At 36.8% G+C, this 18,310-nt stretch overlaps 1 protein-coding gene across 5 annotated transcripts in view; it reads right to left on the bottom strand.

The window, feature by feature from the left end:
- The window catches only part of ANGPT1 (angiopoietin 1), a 278,415-nt gene that overhangs the window by 111,437 nt on the left and 148,668 nt on the right, over positions 1–18,310 (bottom strand). For 4 of the 5 annotated variants that reach the window (XM_070392098.1, XM_070392096.1, XM_070392099.1 and 1 more), the window contains exons 3-4: positions 11,959–12,080; positions 697–929 (exon numbers count right to left, since the gene is read on the bottom strand). In XM_070392098.1, coding sequence (XP_070248199.1) covers positions 697–929; positions 11,959–12,080 — 355 coding nt within the window. The remainder of the gene's footprint in view (positions 1–696; positions 930–11,958; positions 12,081–18,310) is intronic. The other variant, XM_070392097.1, reaches the window with a different exon arrangement.

Genomic DNA, 18,310 nt, shown 5'->3' with positions numbered 1-18,310 from the left:
GCAATATTTAAAATGGTTAAATAGCTCCAGACATTCTAATAATATTGAATTTTTTTATTTCCAAAGACACCCCAGAATAAATATGCCCAGATGCCCTGGTTAGGTCTTTTCCACACACAACTAAGCATTAGTGATACGGGTTTTATAATGTGTTAATAAAGACTTTTAGGAACAAAAATTCTTGTCCCCTCATAATAGTTTTTAGAAACATCTATATCTCCCTTTCTTTACAGGCAACTCTTCCCTCCCCCCACCCTCCTCCCCCTGCTTCCAGGAAATAATTAATATTAGTTTTAAAATGGGAACCCTCCTGAAACTCTGTCACTGTTACCTAATATTTAACACTGACTAATTTCTGTCCTATATAATTGTCTAACACCACAACACCAAATATTTGTCTGTGACAGTGTCATAAATTTTATCTAAGGCTAAAAAAGACCAAGAGAGAAAGAAGGAACTAGACAGTTCTTTTAGAAAGATACTGTGAATGCAAAAATTCAAGCTTATGAAAACTTGCTCTGAAGTTAAAAATATGAGAACATTGTCAGTGCACACTTTGTCAGATGCTTCTAAAAATAAAGTTCTTTTGCTGCTTTTACACAGCAATCAATGCAACACAGAAAGTCATATTGAATATGTACTTGCACCATATTAAATAACATATTTATTACCCCAAAGTGAGAAAGAAATTCTTACCACCTTCTTTAGTGAATAGGTTGACGAGGTTATGCACTGTGTCCGTCAGCTCCAGCTGCTGCTTCTGAAGGACACTGTTGTTGGTGGTCGCTCTGTTCAGCTGCTTCCCGAGTTCCTGGATTATATATGTTTGCCGAGTAACCAAGGTTTGGAGAGTCTCCTTCTCTTCCCTTAAGGTGTCCAACTCTTCCTTGTGCTTTCCCTCCAGTTCTGAGATTTTATGTTCTAATAAACTACAAGGAAATGAAGAAAAGACTTAGTTTTAAAAATGCTATACAAAAAACTGTGATCCCACTGTTTTTACGTTTATTTAGTTATAAATATTAATTAGATAATTCACCATAGAAATATTTTGTGAGAGATTCACAATATACATATCTGTATATTACATATATAATAGAAGTGACATGTCAAATGAAGAATTATTAGACCAATTGTTGTCAGAGTAACTTTTGTTTCCTAACTATAATTTATATCCTGGGGTTTATCTTATATCCAAGGAAGCTGACTTGGACCCAAACAATTACAGTCTGGACAAGTTGTATACAGTTTGACTTTCATTAAGGCAATAGTTCTAATAAGAGAGAGGAAAAGTTCAGGAAAAAAGTATGGACAAAACAGAGAAACTATTTTTTTACTTACTTTGCTTCATTCATTTGGGATTCTTAAAACATTAACAGTGATTAAATTTCACAACAGTTCTGTGGGCTCAGGGAATAGAATATCTACACAGAAACCATGTGACCAGAGAATAAGCTATGTAAAACCACAATGAATTAGTTTTCTTGGGATTTTTGATACCTGCTCCACTATCAGCTTACTTTATCTTTCAACCTAAGTTTCACAATGAGCCCTAAAAACACCACCAATTTCAAAACCACCACATGAATGGTTTCAAAAAGGAAGACAACCAGCTGGTGGCCTGGTCTTACAACAGGGCCTGAGATGTTTTGCTCAGGGCGATGCAGTCTTCCACTGAGAACCTTCTCTCCAGCTCTTCAGAGGATACCCCCCTTGCAGACTGCTCATTAAAATGACAGTGAATGCAGAAGCACTCCTGGACCCTAGCAACTGACTGGAAATAAAAAGCATTTACAGTTTATAGAGTGTATAATGTACTGGTATTCCTTAGAGGAAAAGCCTTATTCAGCTTTCTCAGTTCTGTTTTCAGAAGGTTCCACCAGTTGTTAGTTTACAAGGTGTTATCCAAATGTAACATACCAGACTGGGCACTTAATTTACCTTGGAGAAATACAGCACTGAATCATTTCTATACATTTTCATAAAAGGGACACTAGGGAATGTTTTAAATTTAATACTTAAATAATAAAACAGAGCATGTTTGAAGAGCCGAATTTTCCAACTCCATATACTGGGAGATGAGCTGGAAGGTCTGATGATCTTTCACACAGATTAAGTGTGAAGATGAGAACTGCTCATGGGCATTCCAGATCTCTGCCAGCAAATCTGTCCTTGAAGAGGATGTGGCCCAGAATGTGGCAGGAAAGTGGCCTGTTGAACCAAGGCTGAAAAACACCTGGATGCTTCTGAGTATAAGATCCTATTAATTTACAGCACCTTTGGTACCCTTCCCAGATTCACACATGAACATTTTGCATTGAGACCTGGGAAGGGCAACTCTGTGACTTGTGCAAGAAAAGCAAAGCCAGGCCTCTATTCTGAGTTGCGTTCCTTCTACAGAACAACAGTGAAGGGTGCTCAACCCTGACTGAGCCTTAAGCAAATTTGATATAGTGATTTGGGGAAAATGTGATGATCATTAATATCTTTTAAAATGTTTTTGGAAATGAAAAATTTAGGCAAGGAAATCAGAGTAAGATGAAAGACCATATCTCTAAGGAGTACTGATAGGTACGATCCAGAGCCTTTTAGCATTTTCTTCTGTGTCAATACTTGCTGCTGGAGAACTTGGTGATTGAAAAACAAAACAAACAAAAAATATTTCTAATGGCTAAGTGATTAGTGTACGTCTATGGATGTCAGAAGAGGTTTTCTTTGTGCCCATTAATATTTGGCCTTCAGATCTGAGAATTAACCATAATTCATTTTCAGTTTATTTTAAAATTATTTTCATTTCTCCTAAGACAATAATAAGATACAAGATGTCCATAATATAGAGTCAATTGACTTATAAGAAAATTGTCTTTTAAATTCATAAGTTATAGTATACTACCAAGAAACCTCATAATTAACTATTAAAATGATGATACTTTAAAGATAAAAATGTGGATGCTATAGTCATATACTGCTACATAAAAATTCTAAGTCACTATTTTGTTCCTGAAGTCAGATGAGCATTGGCCTTTTAGTCTTCCTACTCAGTAGGTAAGATTCTGGTTTGGAAAATAACACGCTATAGTTATAATTTGTATTTATTACTCTCTAAGTGCCAATAGTGCTCTCAGCACTATACAAAATGTAAAATGACACTATTATTCCTATTCTAAGGGTTTATTTTTAGAGAGAAAACCTCAAATAAAGTAACAGAAGCTATAAGAAACTTCAATTTTAGACATAATACTATAAAAAATATTTGCACCAATGTTTCTCCACTTTCTACTTTGGATGCATTTCTTGCTCATCAAGAGGACATATAAAGATGGCCACTATCTGAGATGTTAAGAAAGGAGTTTTTTTTGTTTTGCTTTTCAGGATAATTTGGAAAGAGCTGTGAATAGAAAGTTTGTCAAAGAAATCCTGGTGCCAAAGAAAACAATTCTGGACACTGATTTGTGGAAGAATATCTATTTCCTAAGTAAACGGAATATACATTTAGTATGCTGGAAGGAAAATTAGTTTCCACAATTCACTAAACAACCTTTAAAGCACCATGACTACCAGGTATCAAAAGACATCAACATAGCTGTCATCTTAAAATAGCTATTCATGTAAAGAAGGGGTTGCTCATACAAGCAAGAAGCCTGCTCTGCATCACAGACATGGCACAGAATTTGAAATGAAATATATGCATAAAAAATAATATGCATGTAAACTACAAGCAAAAATAATATGCATGGAAACCTATGACAATGTTTTCCATATGGCAGGTTTTACCAGTTATTTATCTCTTCCCATTATTTTCTCATCTCATTTCTTCATTTGGAATTCCTTTAATAACTTTTGAACTCTAGCAATTCTCTACTAACCTTATTTGTTAGGTGTAACCTTTATAATAATGATAACTTTTTATTTTTTTTAATTTTTTAATTTTTATTTTTTTTATTTTTAAAAAATATATTTTATTGATTTTTTACAGAGAGGAAGAGAGAGATAGAGAGCTAGAAACATCGATGAGAGAGAAACATCAATCAGCTGCCTCCCGCACATCTCCCACTGGGGATGTGCCCGCAACCCAGGTACATGCCCTTGACCGGAATCGAACCTGGGACCCTTCAGTCCGCAGGCCGACGCTCTATCCACTGAGCCAAACCGGTTTTGGCAATAATGATAACTTTTTAGAGTTCTTCAGGCAAGACTGATCTCTTCTTGACCCTTCCATTTACTTTGATATTGCTCATCCCTCCCTTCTGTCTTCTCTTTATATTTGGCTTCCAAAAGACTATTTGCTTTTGATACTTCTCATCCATTGGTTATTATCTACTTGGGAAGTCAGCCCTTCCTCTTCACTATTTCCAAAATGGTTTGAATCCAAAACTTTCTTGCCAGAAAAATGCATATGCTATCTCTTCTTATTAATTACATTGTTGAAATATACCATTATAGTTGTGTAGTATTTTAAAACTCTTATCTAATTTAATTCTGAAAGCAATATAGAGATATGGAGTGAGTAGCTATTACAAGTCTCAGTTTATAGGTAATAATCTAAAACATTTTGTCCAAAACTGTGCACATATTGTATCAGAACCAAAATAAAAAGCTGTCTTCTAACTCATCAAATTAGAAATCTACCCACAACATCCCAGTGTTGGGACAACTAGCATTTGGGTCTCATCTCTTTGACTTAGAATAATATAAGTTCTACCTTTTTCCACCCATTTACAATTTTTTATTGATTAAGGTATTATATATGTGTCCTTATCCCTCCATCCCCCTCCCCCATTCATGCCCTCACTTCCCTGGTGTCTGTGTCCATTAGTTATGCTTATATGCTTGCATACAAGACCTTTGGTTGATCAAACCTCAGAGGGAAGGTAGGGGAGAGTGGGGGTTAGGGGGAGAGATCATCCATTTACATTTTATGAGGAATCAAGGCATTACCTTTACATCATCTCCTTATTATTTGCTGCTCTCCGTCTGGTTATTCTGGGAGTTTGCTTTCACAATATTTCAACATTTCCATCTTTCACATATATAAAAAACAAACGACTTAGCCAAGTCAGGTTTTCTTTTTAATCCCAACTGTCATTTTCTTAAACACTGCTCTGCCTTAATAGTTCTGCCATTAAATTTAATTTTCTTACTCAATATATGGATCATATCCCATTTTGTCCTGAAGCCTTTTATTGGTTCTTTTACATTTTCCCTATTCACCTCAGATAGGCATAAATGCCTCTATATGTAAAACTCGATCTGAAGGACATTACAGCTCCAGTGTCCTAACATTAGATAAGCAAAGGCATATTTTCTGTGATGATGGCCTTTAGCAAAACGTTTAGTTTAGGTTTCTATGTATAATTAAAACCTGATGCTGATCCCAAACTCCAGCTTAGTGTTTTCTAGAGTACATTCGTATTTTTATTGGTTATGAGTTCCAGTGTTAAGTTATTGAGAAGCCTAGATTAAATAAACACTTTTTATTAAGATGCAGTTTTTAGAATCAGTGTTCCATGGAACAGCAACTTAAGAAACTGTGCACTTACAACTTAATATACAAATCGAGCTACAAATGTAAAGACAGAGTTTCTCACAGGATTCTCGGGACTTCCTGTTTCCCATCTTTCTGCAAACACTTTGAGAAGAGACATATATAGGATTTTGGCACTTCACTTCTAGCTTGAGGCAGAGGTGCACTTTAATGAAGAATAAAATAAACAAAATGATCTAGGTCTTGAACCTCAGCGAAGGGTTCTAATTGAGTGTATACAAAGCCTTACTTAAAGTTTTTGGTTAACTTTTCCTCCTCAGTCCACAGCTTGCCCCATCCCACATATCTTATTGGAAATATTTCAAATCATTGAACACATCTTGAAGCTTTCACAGAAAAAGCTCTCCCTTTCAAATTGTTTCCCACAATAGAGTTCTTAACTTAGCAGCCAGTGAATTCACAGCGGTGACAGCTGCCTAAGCTCTATGTGTGTAAATATAGCTCTTAGACAAGGGGGAAGATGTGAAAATATAGAAATCTTCTCATTTTATCTGTCTGGACCTACTTACAGATGTTTCCATTTTTAACTTTTATTTTGAAAATGTAGTGTCAACTTGTGTTGCAAATAGGATTTTAAAAAGTGATATTTCTTCCTCATTCAAAGAGGGTATATAGTAAATTCGGATTAAATTTATACTTTCAATTTATACTTGTACAAAGCAAATTCTCTCTAAAAATATAAAGTTAATTATTGTGATTCAAATGAGGACAGAAGTATAGATTAATACAAGTGAACACTGGCAGATAAATGTTTTAAAGTTTTGGAGTAAATAAGGATAAGTAAAATATGTTGTAGAAGTCAGAAATCAAGAGGAAAATAAAAGATACATTTCATGGCATAAAAATGTATATTTCTATAAAAATAGTTTGAACAATAAATGACTGATTAGAGAAAATATTTGCTACATACATGAAAAACTTTAGCATTCATTACAGAGCTTATATGAGTTAATAAAGCAAAGATAAGGCTAGACAGAGATAAAGAAATGCAAATGGTCATAAATGTGAAAAGACACACAAGTTAACCTCTCAGATAGAAAAGATTAATAAAATGGCTAGCAAGGTTTGGAGAAATTAGGAAGCTTATGCATTCTTGCGGAGAATGTAAAATTATAGTACATCTATGGCAATGAATGAGGAATATCTGTATATAGTTACATGTGTAATATATTCATGATAGATTTTTATGAGGTAGAAATAAACTCAGCATTTAAAAATAGTTACAATCTGTACCCGTGCATCATATAAACATGTACTTGTTTGTGTATGTGTGCAATTGTGTGGGGGTGTGTGTCTGTGAAAACACACATAAATATGTATGCTCTATATACTTACATATATCTTAGCATTCATAGAAAAAGTCTGAAAGAATAAGCACCAATCTGCTAATCTGTTGATGATTCTTTGCAGGGGTTGCTGGTGATGGAGATATGGAATTAGGGAGACTTTGATTTTCAATTGTTACACTTCCACATAATTTAATGTTTAAATCAAGTGTGTTACTTTTGTATTAATCAGAGATATCTGGTAAATAGTCACGAATCTAGAATGGCCTGGGAAGATGCTGTCTAGAGATTTAAAAATTGGGCTGAATTACTGAACCACAGAATGTGGGCTGATAATTTTAGGTGCCATGCAATGGGCTTTTGGGGATGCAGAATAATGGTTAAAGCACCATCTCTATTTTATCTATGTTAAGAACAATTAATATATTTATGATATTTAATGTAGACTATGTGATTTGTATTTTTCATAAAATATATTTTTCAGCTGTGTGTGTGTGTGTGTGTGTGTGTGTGTGTGTACAGAGAATGACATCTGTTGGGATAGAACTACTGGAACATTTACCACTTCTTCATTCATTCAACATTCAAAAAGCATTTGATACTATATATACTTTCTGTAGAGAATTGTGCCTGAGAGCATGAAGATGAAGATAAATAAACACAGCCTTCGTGTTCCGGAAGTTCACATCCTAATAGTAGAGAGACAGATAAACACGCACACGCACACATATTACAATGTGATTGGATAAGTAAAATAATAGGGAAAAAACAAGGTATAGAGTTATCATATAAGTTGTCATGAATAAGTCTATTTGACAGAGTCAGAGGAGGGTTCTTGGAGGGGAAAACATCTGCAGTAACATCTGAGTTTGAAAGGTGGACAGAAATTTGGGAGTTGAAAAAGAACTGCAGGGCATTCCAGATAAGTGAAACATTATTTCTGAAATAACATCAAGCCTCCAGTGTGATACTAACAATTGGCATAATTCACACTTACTGTGTGCGTCAGGCACTGTTGTCAGTGCATTATATGCATTAACTCAATCTCTCATCAAGTCCACGCACTACTATTTTCATCACCCTTATGTTACAAATTAGGGACGTAAAGCACAGAGAGTTTAAGTAACTTGCTGAAAGTCACACAAATAATATGTAGCAGAGTCGGTTTTAACAGGATCAAGGAAAAGTGAAATTCAGGCAGTCTGGCCTCTGAGCTCATACTCTTAGCTGTCAGATCATACTTTATAAAATTTAAGAAGGCCTGTGGATGTGAGGCTGTAAAATTAGGATTACAATGATCAAGGACTAGGTTCTATGCTAAAGAACTTGAGCTTTCTTCAGTCAGTACAGAGAATCATTAGGGAGTTGGCAGATGCTGTCTAGAGATTTAAAAGTTGGGTGGAATTAGTGTGTGGGGTACTTAAACAAAAGGGGGAATTAATCCAACTTGGGTTTTGAAAAGAAGGCTGTGGCAGAGCTCTCGGTGACAGATTTGAGAGGCAGTAAGCCTTAAGGCACAGAGGTTACCGCAAAGGCTAAAAAAAGAATTAATAGGAGTTTGATCTAAGACACAGTCAGTGAAAACAGAAAGAACAGGATGAATTGGAAAAATATTTAGGAGATGCAACTGAGCACCAACAGTCGTTATTGAGTTGTAAGGAATCAGAGCAAGGAAAGAATTAAGATTGCCCTTAGATTTCTAGTTTGACGCAGAATTATTCCACTGTCACATCCTAAGGCTAACAAAATTTAAATTAAAAAATTATGTGCATTAAATTCATTTTTAAAAGCATGAGAGGAGATAAATATATTCTATTAAATCAGTATCTGTAGGTGTTCCATTTAGGATGTATAGAATAGAGCAGCATAAATTTAAATACTTTTACTTGATCCCTTCTATATACAACTAACATAATTCAACCTAATTTAATGCTAAAAGTTAGAAAGACTTTACTTCAGTATTTTGTGAAGAACTTATCAAATGGAAGATAGCTTTAATGAATAAGACTGTGATTTAACATTTCATTGTTTTGGTCAGATTAGGTACTAAATAATCAATATTTTATCATGCCATTGTAATACATTGTTTGTAAGGTATAACTCAGTATCTTAAAATTACACACACTTCAATCATTTAAATTAATTAACATAATAACTTTCCATAAACTCCAGCTAGAAGATAGATGAGGCTTGTCAAAGAAGTTCCGTAAATTCCCAAGGTAAAATAAATAGTTTATATTTCCTACTCCAGTATTAAGAGGAATAAATAATGATCTATAAAGCAATTGGCCAAAAACAACTGGCCTACTCCTTTCCTCAAATTTATATTTGTTTGTGTTAAGAGGAAAAGTTGACAACCACATCAATTAATCTTGAAGCTGCATCATGTTGGAAAAATATTTTTCTAATAATTAAGACAAAGTGTCATCATGTACTTGAACCCTTATGCTGTCTTACACTAACTGTTTGGTCATAGTTGACCTATGTGAACTCCAGTTTCTTTATATACAAAATGGGAATAATAATAAATGCTTTGAAGAATTAGTTGGAGGAAATAGCATTCTTACACTATGTTAATACACCTGGCACAGATGTTAGATAGCCGGGCAGCAGGTAGTTTTGCTAAAATTATGTCAGAATGACCATGACATGTGTAGTTTCACCTCACTCTGGATGGCCCTACTAAATATTTCCTTAGTCCTCACTCTCCTTATTAAACACAAGTATCAAGAAAATCCAAATGCTCCATCTTTGTATACATGGAATGTTGATGTCCCTTCCTGTTATAGCCCAGAGAGGCAGAAGAATTTCTTCTGGAATATATTTTCACCCGGCTGTGCTCCCACATTGGAAGAAGTTGGGATTAAGTGAGAGATGGGCAGGTGCCTTGAAACCTGGTCAGTTGACCAAACCTTTAGAGCAAAAGACCTATATATATATATATTTGGTTCAGCTGAAGGAATTTGCATTATGGCATCTTTCACTGCTCATCCCTCTTTTCTATTATTTTCAGCAGAAGTGGGCAGGAAACATACTGGAGGGATCCAATAGAAGTTAAAATTATATGTCACATTCTGTGGTCAAACCAACCTTCTGTGTGTAAGATAAGTATTAATGCTTCCCATTTCTTGGGTTCTTGGTTGTATAATTGCAATTATATGGGCCAGTTACTCATCTCTTCCTTCCAAGTGCTGTTTCCTTGAGGTAAGAAACAAAACCAAGTGTTGGATTAGCATCCAACAAAAGAAAAAAGATCCTAAAGAAAGCAAACTGGAAGGAAGCTTCTTGGTGTCACTACCACTAGATTGTTAGGAAAACAAATAGTATAAAAAATGTTGTTAAATGTATTCCTGCTTTGTGCCTTTTGCTGTTTAGGGGGTAAAGAAGTGAATCTAAGGAGGCCCCAAAAATCCACTTGCAACCTTACAAGTGATGCATTTAATTTGTCAGGATGTAAATCAGCAGGACCTCTCAGCATGATCATGTAGTATAATCCTGTTCATAAAATATTCCTCCTTATTTTGCCAAAGAAGCAGTAGACCTTCCCAAGGGCCAGCTCACCCAAATGGCAGCTACGGCCCCATCCGACTCAAACTGGTAAGTCACTCACCCAGACACAACCGCTGACATTCCCTGGGGAGGAAGCAAAGCTTAATTTAGATAATCGCCTTTGCAAAGTGTATTAGCTGATCCAAACCAGACCTGGCTGTCTGAAGGCACGTTGTTCCTACATTTCAGAGATGCTTCAATGTAGAAATTGCTTCTTTTTCTTTTGGAGGATTAATTCATTTATGGAATAGGTGGGGATGACCAATAGGCTATTTTAAAATATATCAAACAGCTTCATATTTGACTTTGACCTTCTACCCACTTGAATCGGCCGGGGTCCCACGTTTCTTTATTGCTCTAGAAAGTGCTTGGCAGAGTTCCTCTAATTCTGTCACATGAAAATAACAATAGCAATAAACAGAATAGGGAAAGTATGCTATATATCACAAATGGGTACTTTTGGTTCCTAAAAAGACAAACTCTCTTTCTAAGCGGTTCATGGAAGAATATGCCTGGTTTAAGAATAGATATACCCCCAGCACTCCATTGCACACAATGCATCCTTCAACAGGAACACACAGACAATTACAGAGATAGGACAACTGTCAGGAGATACAGCACACCAGCAGAAAAACACCCCCAGAAACCACACATGAGGGAATGTCATGACTGAGGGTCAAAAAGAAAGGGGTGTAGAGCAGGAATAAAAGATACATGCTTTTGTCAGCAGGAGCACACAACTGATTTTCTAATTAGAACATGAATCCCCGAGTTTATTGTGAAATACCTCTGTTGCTAGAAAATGGAATTGTTATAGTTCTGAAAAAATATCATTAACAATAAATAGTGTGACTTATACATAGAGGAAACCCTGAATTATCCATGGAAGTTAGCAATCAATGAGGGGAAAGTTCCTCGGAGTAGCCATGTATTAGTATATTCTTGGTCAGGAGTCCGACTCCTTGAGAGGTGGGACGCATGGCAGCCTCTTCCACCTGAGCAGCAGTGGATTTCCAAACACGACTAAGCTTTACTGATGGAATAGAGATAACTTTCAAAACATCTTTTTTTATTGCTTTTAAAGAGGAAGGGAGAGATAGAAACATCAATAATGAGAGAAAGTCATTGATGGGCTGCTTCCTGCACGCTCCCCCCCTCCCCAATCCCCGGGGATTGAGCCTGCAACCTGGGCATGCACCCTGAATGGGAATCCAACCTTGACCTCCATAGGTGGATGCTCAATCACTGAGCCATACCCGCCAAGCAGAACAGAGAACAACTTTTAAGCAGTTTCCCTTAAAAAAGAGAATTCCACAGTAGGAAATGATACCAGGTGTTATATCAAGAATCATGATGGAAAGACAAAAACTGCAAAATGATCCAGAGTCAGGGTATATGAGGAGGGAGGGAAAGAGAGAGACAGACAGCTGTCCTTTGTTTTTATACTCAAAATTAATTTGGCCTCATGTTTTCCTTTTCTTTTACTTTTCCCAAACCACTTCAAATTATTGTTGTTTTTTAAACAGAGAGGTGGAGGATATAAGTCATGTTTAAATAATTTTGGAATATACCAATTCTCACCTGTTTTTCTCCTGAATCTTTAGGATTTCATTTGTCTGTTGAAGAAGCTGCTTCTCTAGCTTGTATGTTGATAATGAATTCTCCAGCAGTTGTATTTCAAGTCGGGATGTTTGATTTAGCATCTGAGGTTAAAAGATAAAAACATTTCAGACTTCCATTGCAAAGAGTAAAAACAATTATTTTGGGTTTTTACTTAGTTGTATTTTCTTTTAAATTAAAAATTTCTTCCAGAATATTTAATTGAATGGTCTACATCCTATAAATTAATGTTTTACATGTCTCTCAAACATTATATTCATATGAAATTGAGGCTGAAATTGAATGAAAAAACTGAGTTGTTAAACCTATTTTCATATTTAAAATTTTGTGTCCTGAATCCCTTGATATTTCACTGTTTTAGTTGCTTTATACATATTATCATCAATATTTACAAGTGGAAAAATGAGTTTTAGTACAAAGTCTTAGATATTATGAATAATTAAGAATAATTAATAGGAATGTAATATATGCCTGCCTGAATCTATCACCTTACATAAACCAATTAGAAATATTTTATGACATAGTTTAGCCAGGTTCATGATCACACATTTATTAAACACCTATGTTAGGTCATGACAGCCCTTCCAGATATCATTTGGGCACCTGTCGAAGGAGGAATTATCATTATCACTTTACAAAAGAGGAAGTATGTTCAGCAAGAGGCTAAAACCCACACAGGAATCAAAGGAAGAACTGTGTTTCAAACACAGATAGCGTGACTCTAATTTTAATGCTCTATACAGAAAACTAAGAAGAGGGAGAGGCAAACTACTTTATCCTGGGGACTTAACCTGAAGAGGTGAAGTGACCAGGAACCCATGTCACAATGAAGATAGACTGTAGTTTTCTCTTCAACTGCACTACGGTGGGTCCTCTAGAAATTGTAAATATTTGACTCATCTGTAATCATGAAGACTCACGTTGCTAGCTGAGCCTTAATTTAACATGATTCTGTGAGTCCTGAACCCAAACACAGTCATCTTCTGAGCAAATACCATGTACTCCAGTCCTAGAAGATATCTTCAAACTGTGCCAACGTCCTTGTCCCTCCCTATCTCTGTCCTGCCCCCACCCGCTTCTTCCTTAAGGGAGGTAAAAAGGTCAAGGAAGAGGTATAATTCATTTTTAAAGCTCCCATGTCACTTGAAAACTTTTGCAACCATCCCATTTTTTGCTACAGCTACTTATTCTGTAGCAGATCTAAACCTATGCAAATGCACATAGAAAACCTTTTAAAAATAGACTGACGTGACCAGGGTTGGGCTTGGGCTACAAGAAGTCGTGGAGGAAGGAGACAAATTTTTAGGGGAGCAGGATAGGGACTAGGGTGAGAGAGAGGCAATTAGTTCAGTTGCAAACTATAAGGTGGTGTCAAAAAACTCAGTAATCAAGATAAAAATATTTTAATATAACATTTTGAAAGAGCAAAATTAAAGCCAAAAAAATCCATGTTGAACATAATATCATTTTAAAATAAAAAGGATCTCTTCCTGAATATGCATGACTCAGTTTTGCATGACTTTCTTTCACTCTGCTCACCCTAGTCCCAGTGCTGCTAGGCATTGGGGTGCAGGATTGGGGTGGGGTGGATAAAGAAGAGAACAGTGAGATGGAGCATTTGCACTTTAAAAAAAAATTTAAGGGATATGATTCAGTTACATAGTTGTTATGAGTATGGATCTGAAAGCCTGTCTAAAAGTTACTACAACCTTTCAAAACTTATATTTGTGGAGTGCTTTAGAGTTTTAAAACATATTTTACTATTCTGAGTCATTTCATTTGAGAGAAAACAGAAGCAAGAAGACCTAGGATTTGAAGACAGAGTTAGTAACAACGCAGAGGGGGAAAATGATAGAGAATATAAAGACTGTGATATACAAAATATAACTTTCAATTATTAAACATAGTTTTGTGCAGGCAAGTTTTTGTGTTTATTAACTGGAATGATTATCAAATAATTACATAGGGGATGAAACAGCTGTATCTTTTGGTGACACTGGTGGTCACAGAGAAAACAGTAAATACTGAATAAACAAAGGGTCCATTGTCTCATTGAATCAAGCTTATCATATGCCATGAAATAAAATATGTTCTTCCTGCCGAAACCGGTTTGGCTCAGTGGATTGAGCGTAGGCCTGCGGACTGAAAGGTCCCAGGTTCGATTCCGGTCAAGGGCATGTACCTTGGTTGTGGGCACATTCCCAGTGGGAGATGTGCAGGAGGCAGCTGATCAATGTTTCTAACTCTCTATCTCTCACCCTTCCTCTCTGTAAAAAAAAAAATCAATAAAATATATTTTAAAAAAATATTCTTCCTTATTCATCATATTCTCTGATAACACTTCCTGATATTCTGAAATACCAAAATTTTAATTTTACAAAGGACAGAAATTGTTTTTCTCCATATGTAAAAAATGAAGCTGCCCATGCTGAGTCTGGAGACTACTACAGCTCCTAAGTTTTCTCTAGGTTGTCCTAACTCGAATCCATTTGCTATAGAGCAGCCAGAGTGATCTCTGTGAAAACAAAAGTCAGATCATTCCATCTCCTGTGCTAAACTTGCTAATGGCCTCCTTCTGCAATTAGCGTAAACCCCCAAAGTTCTTAGCCTGGCCTCCAAGGTCCTATATGATCAGGACCCTGCTCATGTCTCAGATCCCTCTCCTTCTTTCTGCCACCACAACATGCCACATTAATTTGCACCTCAGGGCCTCTGAATTTGCAGTTTTCCCTGCCTGGAATGCCCAGATGCATGCCTACTTTCTTCTCATCATTCAGGTCTTGCTCAGGGAGGTCCTTCCTGGCCACTCTCTGTAAAGTAACTCCCCCCGCCCCCCACCCCCCCCCCCCCCCCCCCCCAGCCCACATCATCCTCCATCAGGTCACCCTGTTCTATTTTCTTTATGGAATCATCACTATTTGAAATCATCCTGTCCATTCACTCATTTGCTGTCTTTTTTCCCCATGAGGATGTCAGCTGTACAGAGGCAGGACTACTCTGCCTGGAGCCCTCCATACCTCCAGAGTCCAGCATGGGCCTGGCACCCTGGGGCCCCTAGAGCTATTTGTTGAATAATATGCTAGACCATAGACAATGAGTTATTCAAGTTGGGTAATGGTCAGAGAGGGGGTAACAGGTCACGTGAATATCAAGCTGGACTTCAATGATAATAGCCCAAATCTAAGGCAGCATCTGAATGTGGAAGAAGGAGGGGGACCAATCTCAGAAATCCAGGCTAAGTGTTGAGCACAAATGCCATTCCCTTCTCTTCTTTCCCCATCACCTTGACCCAATAGCTGTGTTATTTCAGCTCTCTCCACTGATCTATTAAAATAGGCCCGAAGTTCAAAAGCGAGCAACTGAAAGAACTGTACAGGAAACTATGATAAATTGACCACTTTCTTGCCATGCATCTATGGAACGTGCTGCTTAGCAATAATCTAAGTGTTCCATTAAAATGACAAAAGTCATTTCCTTTTTAGCCTAAACACATTCCAAAAGCACAGCACTGCAAAAAAAAAAAAAAAAAAAAAAAGAAGAAGAAGAAGAAGAAGAAGAAGAAGAAAGGGAGGGAGGGAGGGAGGGAGGGAGGGAGGGAGGGAGGGAGGATAGAAGGAAAAGAGGGAGGGAGGGAAGGAAGAAGGGAGGGAGGAAGGAAAGAAAGAAGGAAGGAAGGAGAAAAGAGATGAAGAATATATGAAACAAGCCCTCACTAGACAATTTTAAAGCTTAAATATTCCAGAATATACAAGACAGTAAGGAAGATTTAAAACTTAAAACTAAGGATTTATGAAGTATAAAAAATTAGTTCTTTCTTTTAAAAATAAACAGAAATTTAAAATAGAAGTTTCTAGTTTCTCAATGAAAGTGAGCTGGAGATTTTCAGCCACCTTCCCTTTAATACTTTAAAAAGTGCCTCTGATCTTTCTTAAAAAGAAAATCTTCCACACAAAAATTTCTTTCACCTATATATTAACTTTAAAATCAGCCTTGCATTATAGATTTGTTTCCTTTTAATTTAATCTTTTTTTTTCCAAATGAAAAATATAACACAAGTTATAATGATAGTTAGGAGATCACCATTTTACAAAATTGATGAAATAATTTATTTGGTCAATGATGGGCAACGGGACAAAGTACCATCCTATAGGTCATTTGTTCATTTCTAAGGAGAAAGTGGGCGATAGGGATGAAGAGATAAGGAGGCTTCTACTCTAACTAACCAAGTTAGAACAGCATCACTGAGAGCGTAGTAAGCTGGCCCATGTGCCTGCTGATGAGATATAATAGGAAGTGATCAGCAATTCCAATTCCACAGGGCATGCCCACCACAATGTTCAGCTGGTCCTAATTGAACCTGATTTCCAGTTAAAAGAAATCATGAGAGATGGAAGAGTACATTAAAAAGCATCTTTAAAAATATTCAGAAAAATAGAGAATATGGGACAGTTTAAAAAAAACAACTGACCCAGTTTCTCAAAAATCTCAAGAGAAAACAAAACAAAACAGGAGATTGCTCCAAAATAAAACAGACTATTAAATCTTAAAAAATAAAATGCCTATAAATTTTTGGTAGAATAACTGAGGAAATTTAAGTATGAAAATTAGATAATCTTACAGAATAATTGTTAATCTTACCTATGATAATATAATAATATATAATTAATTCTATATAATTATTTTATGTAATATTTTATATTTATATTATCAATAAATATATATTGTGTTTATAATCTATAATAATAAAAGCATAATATGCTAATTAGACAGGACAGCCAAATGACCTTCCGGGCATCATTCTGGACGTCCTTCTGGACGAAGCCGCGGTGGCAGGGGCCAAGGCAGAGGCGGTTAGGGGCAATCAGGCAGAGTGGTTAGGGGCAATCAGGCAAGCAGGCAGGCAAGGGGTTAGGGGCAATGAGGCAGGCAGGCGACTAGTTAGGGGCAATGAGGCAGGCAGGCAGAGGCAGTTAGGGGCAATGAGCCAGGGAGGTGAATGGTTAGGAGCAATCAGGCAGGCATGCAGAGTGGTTAGGGGCCTGGCTCCTGCAGGATCGGGCCTAAACTGGCAGTCAGACATCCCCGAGAGGTCCCGGATTGCAAGGGGGTGCAGGCCAGGCTGAGGGACGCCCCCCACCATGCACAAATTTTGTGCACTGAGCCTCTAGCATAATAATAAACTCACTGGGCTATTAAGTTTAGTAGAGATAGTACTTATATTACTATCTTATATGCAGAAATTGTGGGTAGAAGAAACTTGCCCAACAGTAGAGTGGAATGGAACCCAGTATTCTGACTCCAGTCTGAGTTCTCTCCCATAGGCTCACGTAACTATGCACAAGCAGCTTCCCTCTGGCTAAGAAAGGTACCTCCCTTCAGTCAATAACAACTGCTATCAAAACGGTTTCGTTCAAATTACTGTGAGATCTTTTGCTTGTCTTAGCATCTTATTTCTTCCCTCTCCCCACCCCAACACTAACTAACATTTGTGAGGCAGGAAGGTAGACAAATTTGTCATGCTCCTCAGAGTACAGAGAGAATATATTCATCCAGTGTTCTTAGTCAATAAAAATGTCTTTGCTTCTGTTCAAAGTCCTATTCTGATCCATCACCTATCTGTGACTATCCATACACAATCCTTAGGACAGTGCCTTTGGGCTTGGGAACATTGGGCTGAAATCTACAGAAATTAAAGGATTAATGTTAGTTAATATAGTCATTATTTATTGAGAGCCTACTGTGTACTAAGTCCTGTTCTAAATCCTAAGAATAGAACAGTGAAGAAGACAGACAAAATCCATGATCTCTAGGAGTTTGTATGTTAGTGCAGGGCTTGGCCAGCTTTTTCTGTCAAGGGCCAGACAGTAAATACCTTCAACATGGAGGGCCAGATGGTTTCTGCTACCACTACACAACTCTGCAGTTGTGTTGAGAAAGCAGCCATACACAACATATAAATGAATGAGTGTAGCTGTGTTCAACAAAACTTTATTTTAAAAAAGAGATGGCAGTTCGAATTTGACCTTGGGATCATAGTTTACTGAGCCCTCTCTTTTCCCAGACCTTGTGAGAAAATTGATTACCAGGATATTTTCCTTGAATGACCAACCATTGGCAAATTTTTTAAAAAATATATTTTATTGATTTTTTACAGAGAGGAAGGGAGAGGGATAGAGAGTTAGAAACATCGATGAGAGAGAAACATCTATCAGCTGCCTCCTGCACACCCCCTACAGGGTATGTGCCAGCAACCAAGGTACATGCCCTTGACCAGAATCGAACCTGGGACCCTTGAATTCGCAGGCTGACGCTC

The sequence above is a fragment of the Myotis yumanensis genome, unplaced genomic scaffold (genome assembly GCF_028538775.1).
Source record: "Myotis yumanensis isolate MYYU_CA2020_CCGP unplaced genomic scaffold, mMyoYum1.0.hap1 SCAF_15, whole genome shotgun sequence".
NCBI lineage: Eukaryota > Metazoa > Chordata > Mammalia > Chiroptera > Vespertilionidae > Myotis > Myotis yumanensis.
This window is presented reverse-complemented; position numbering and strand designations above follow the sequence as displayed.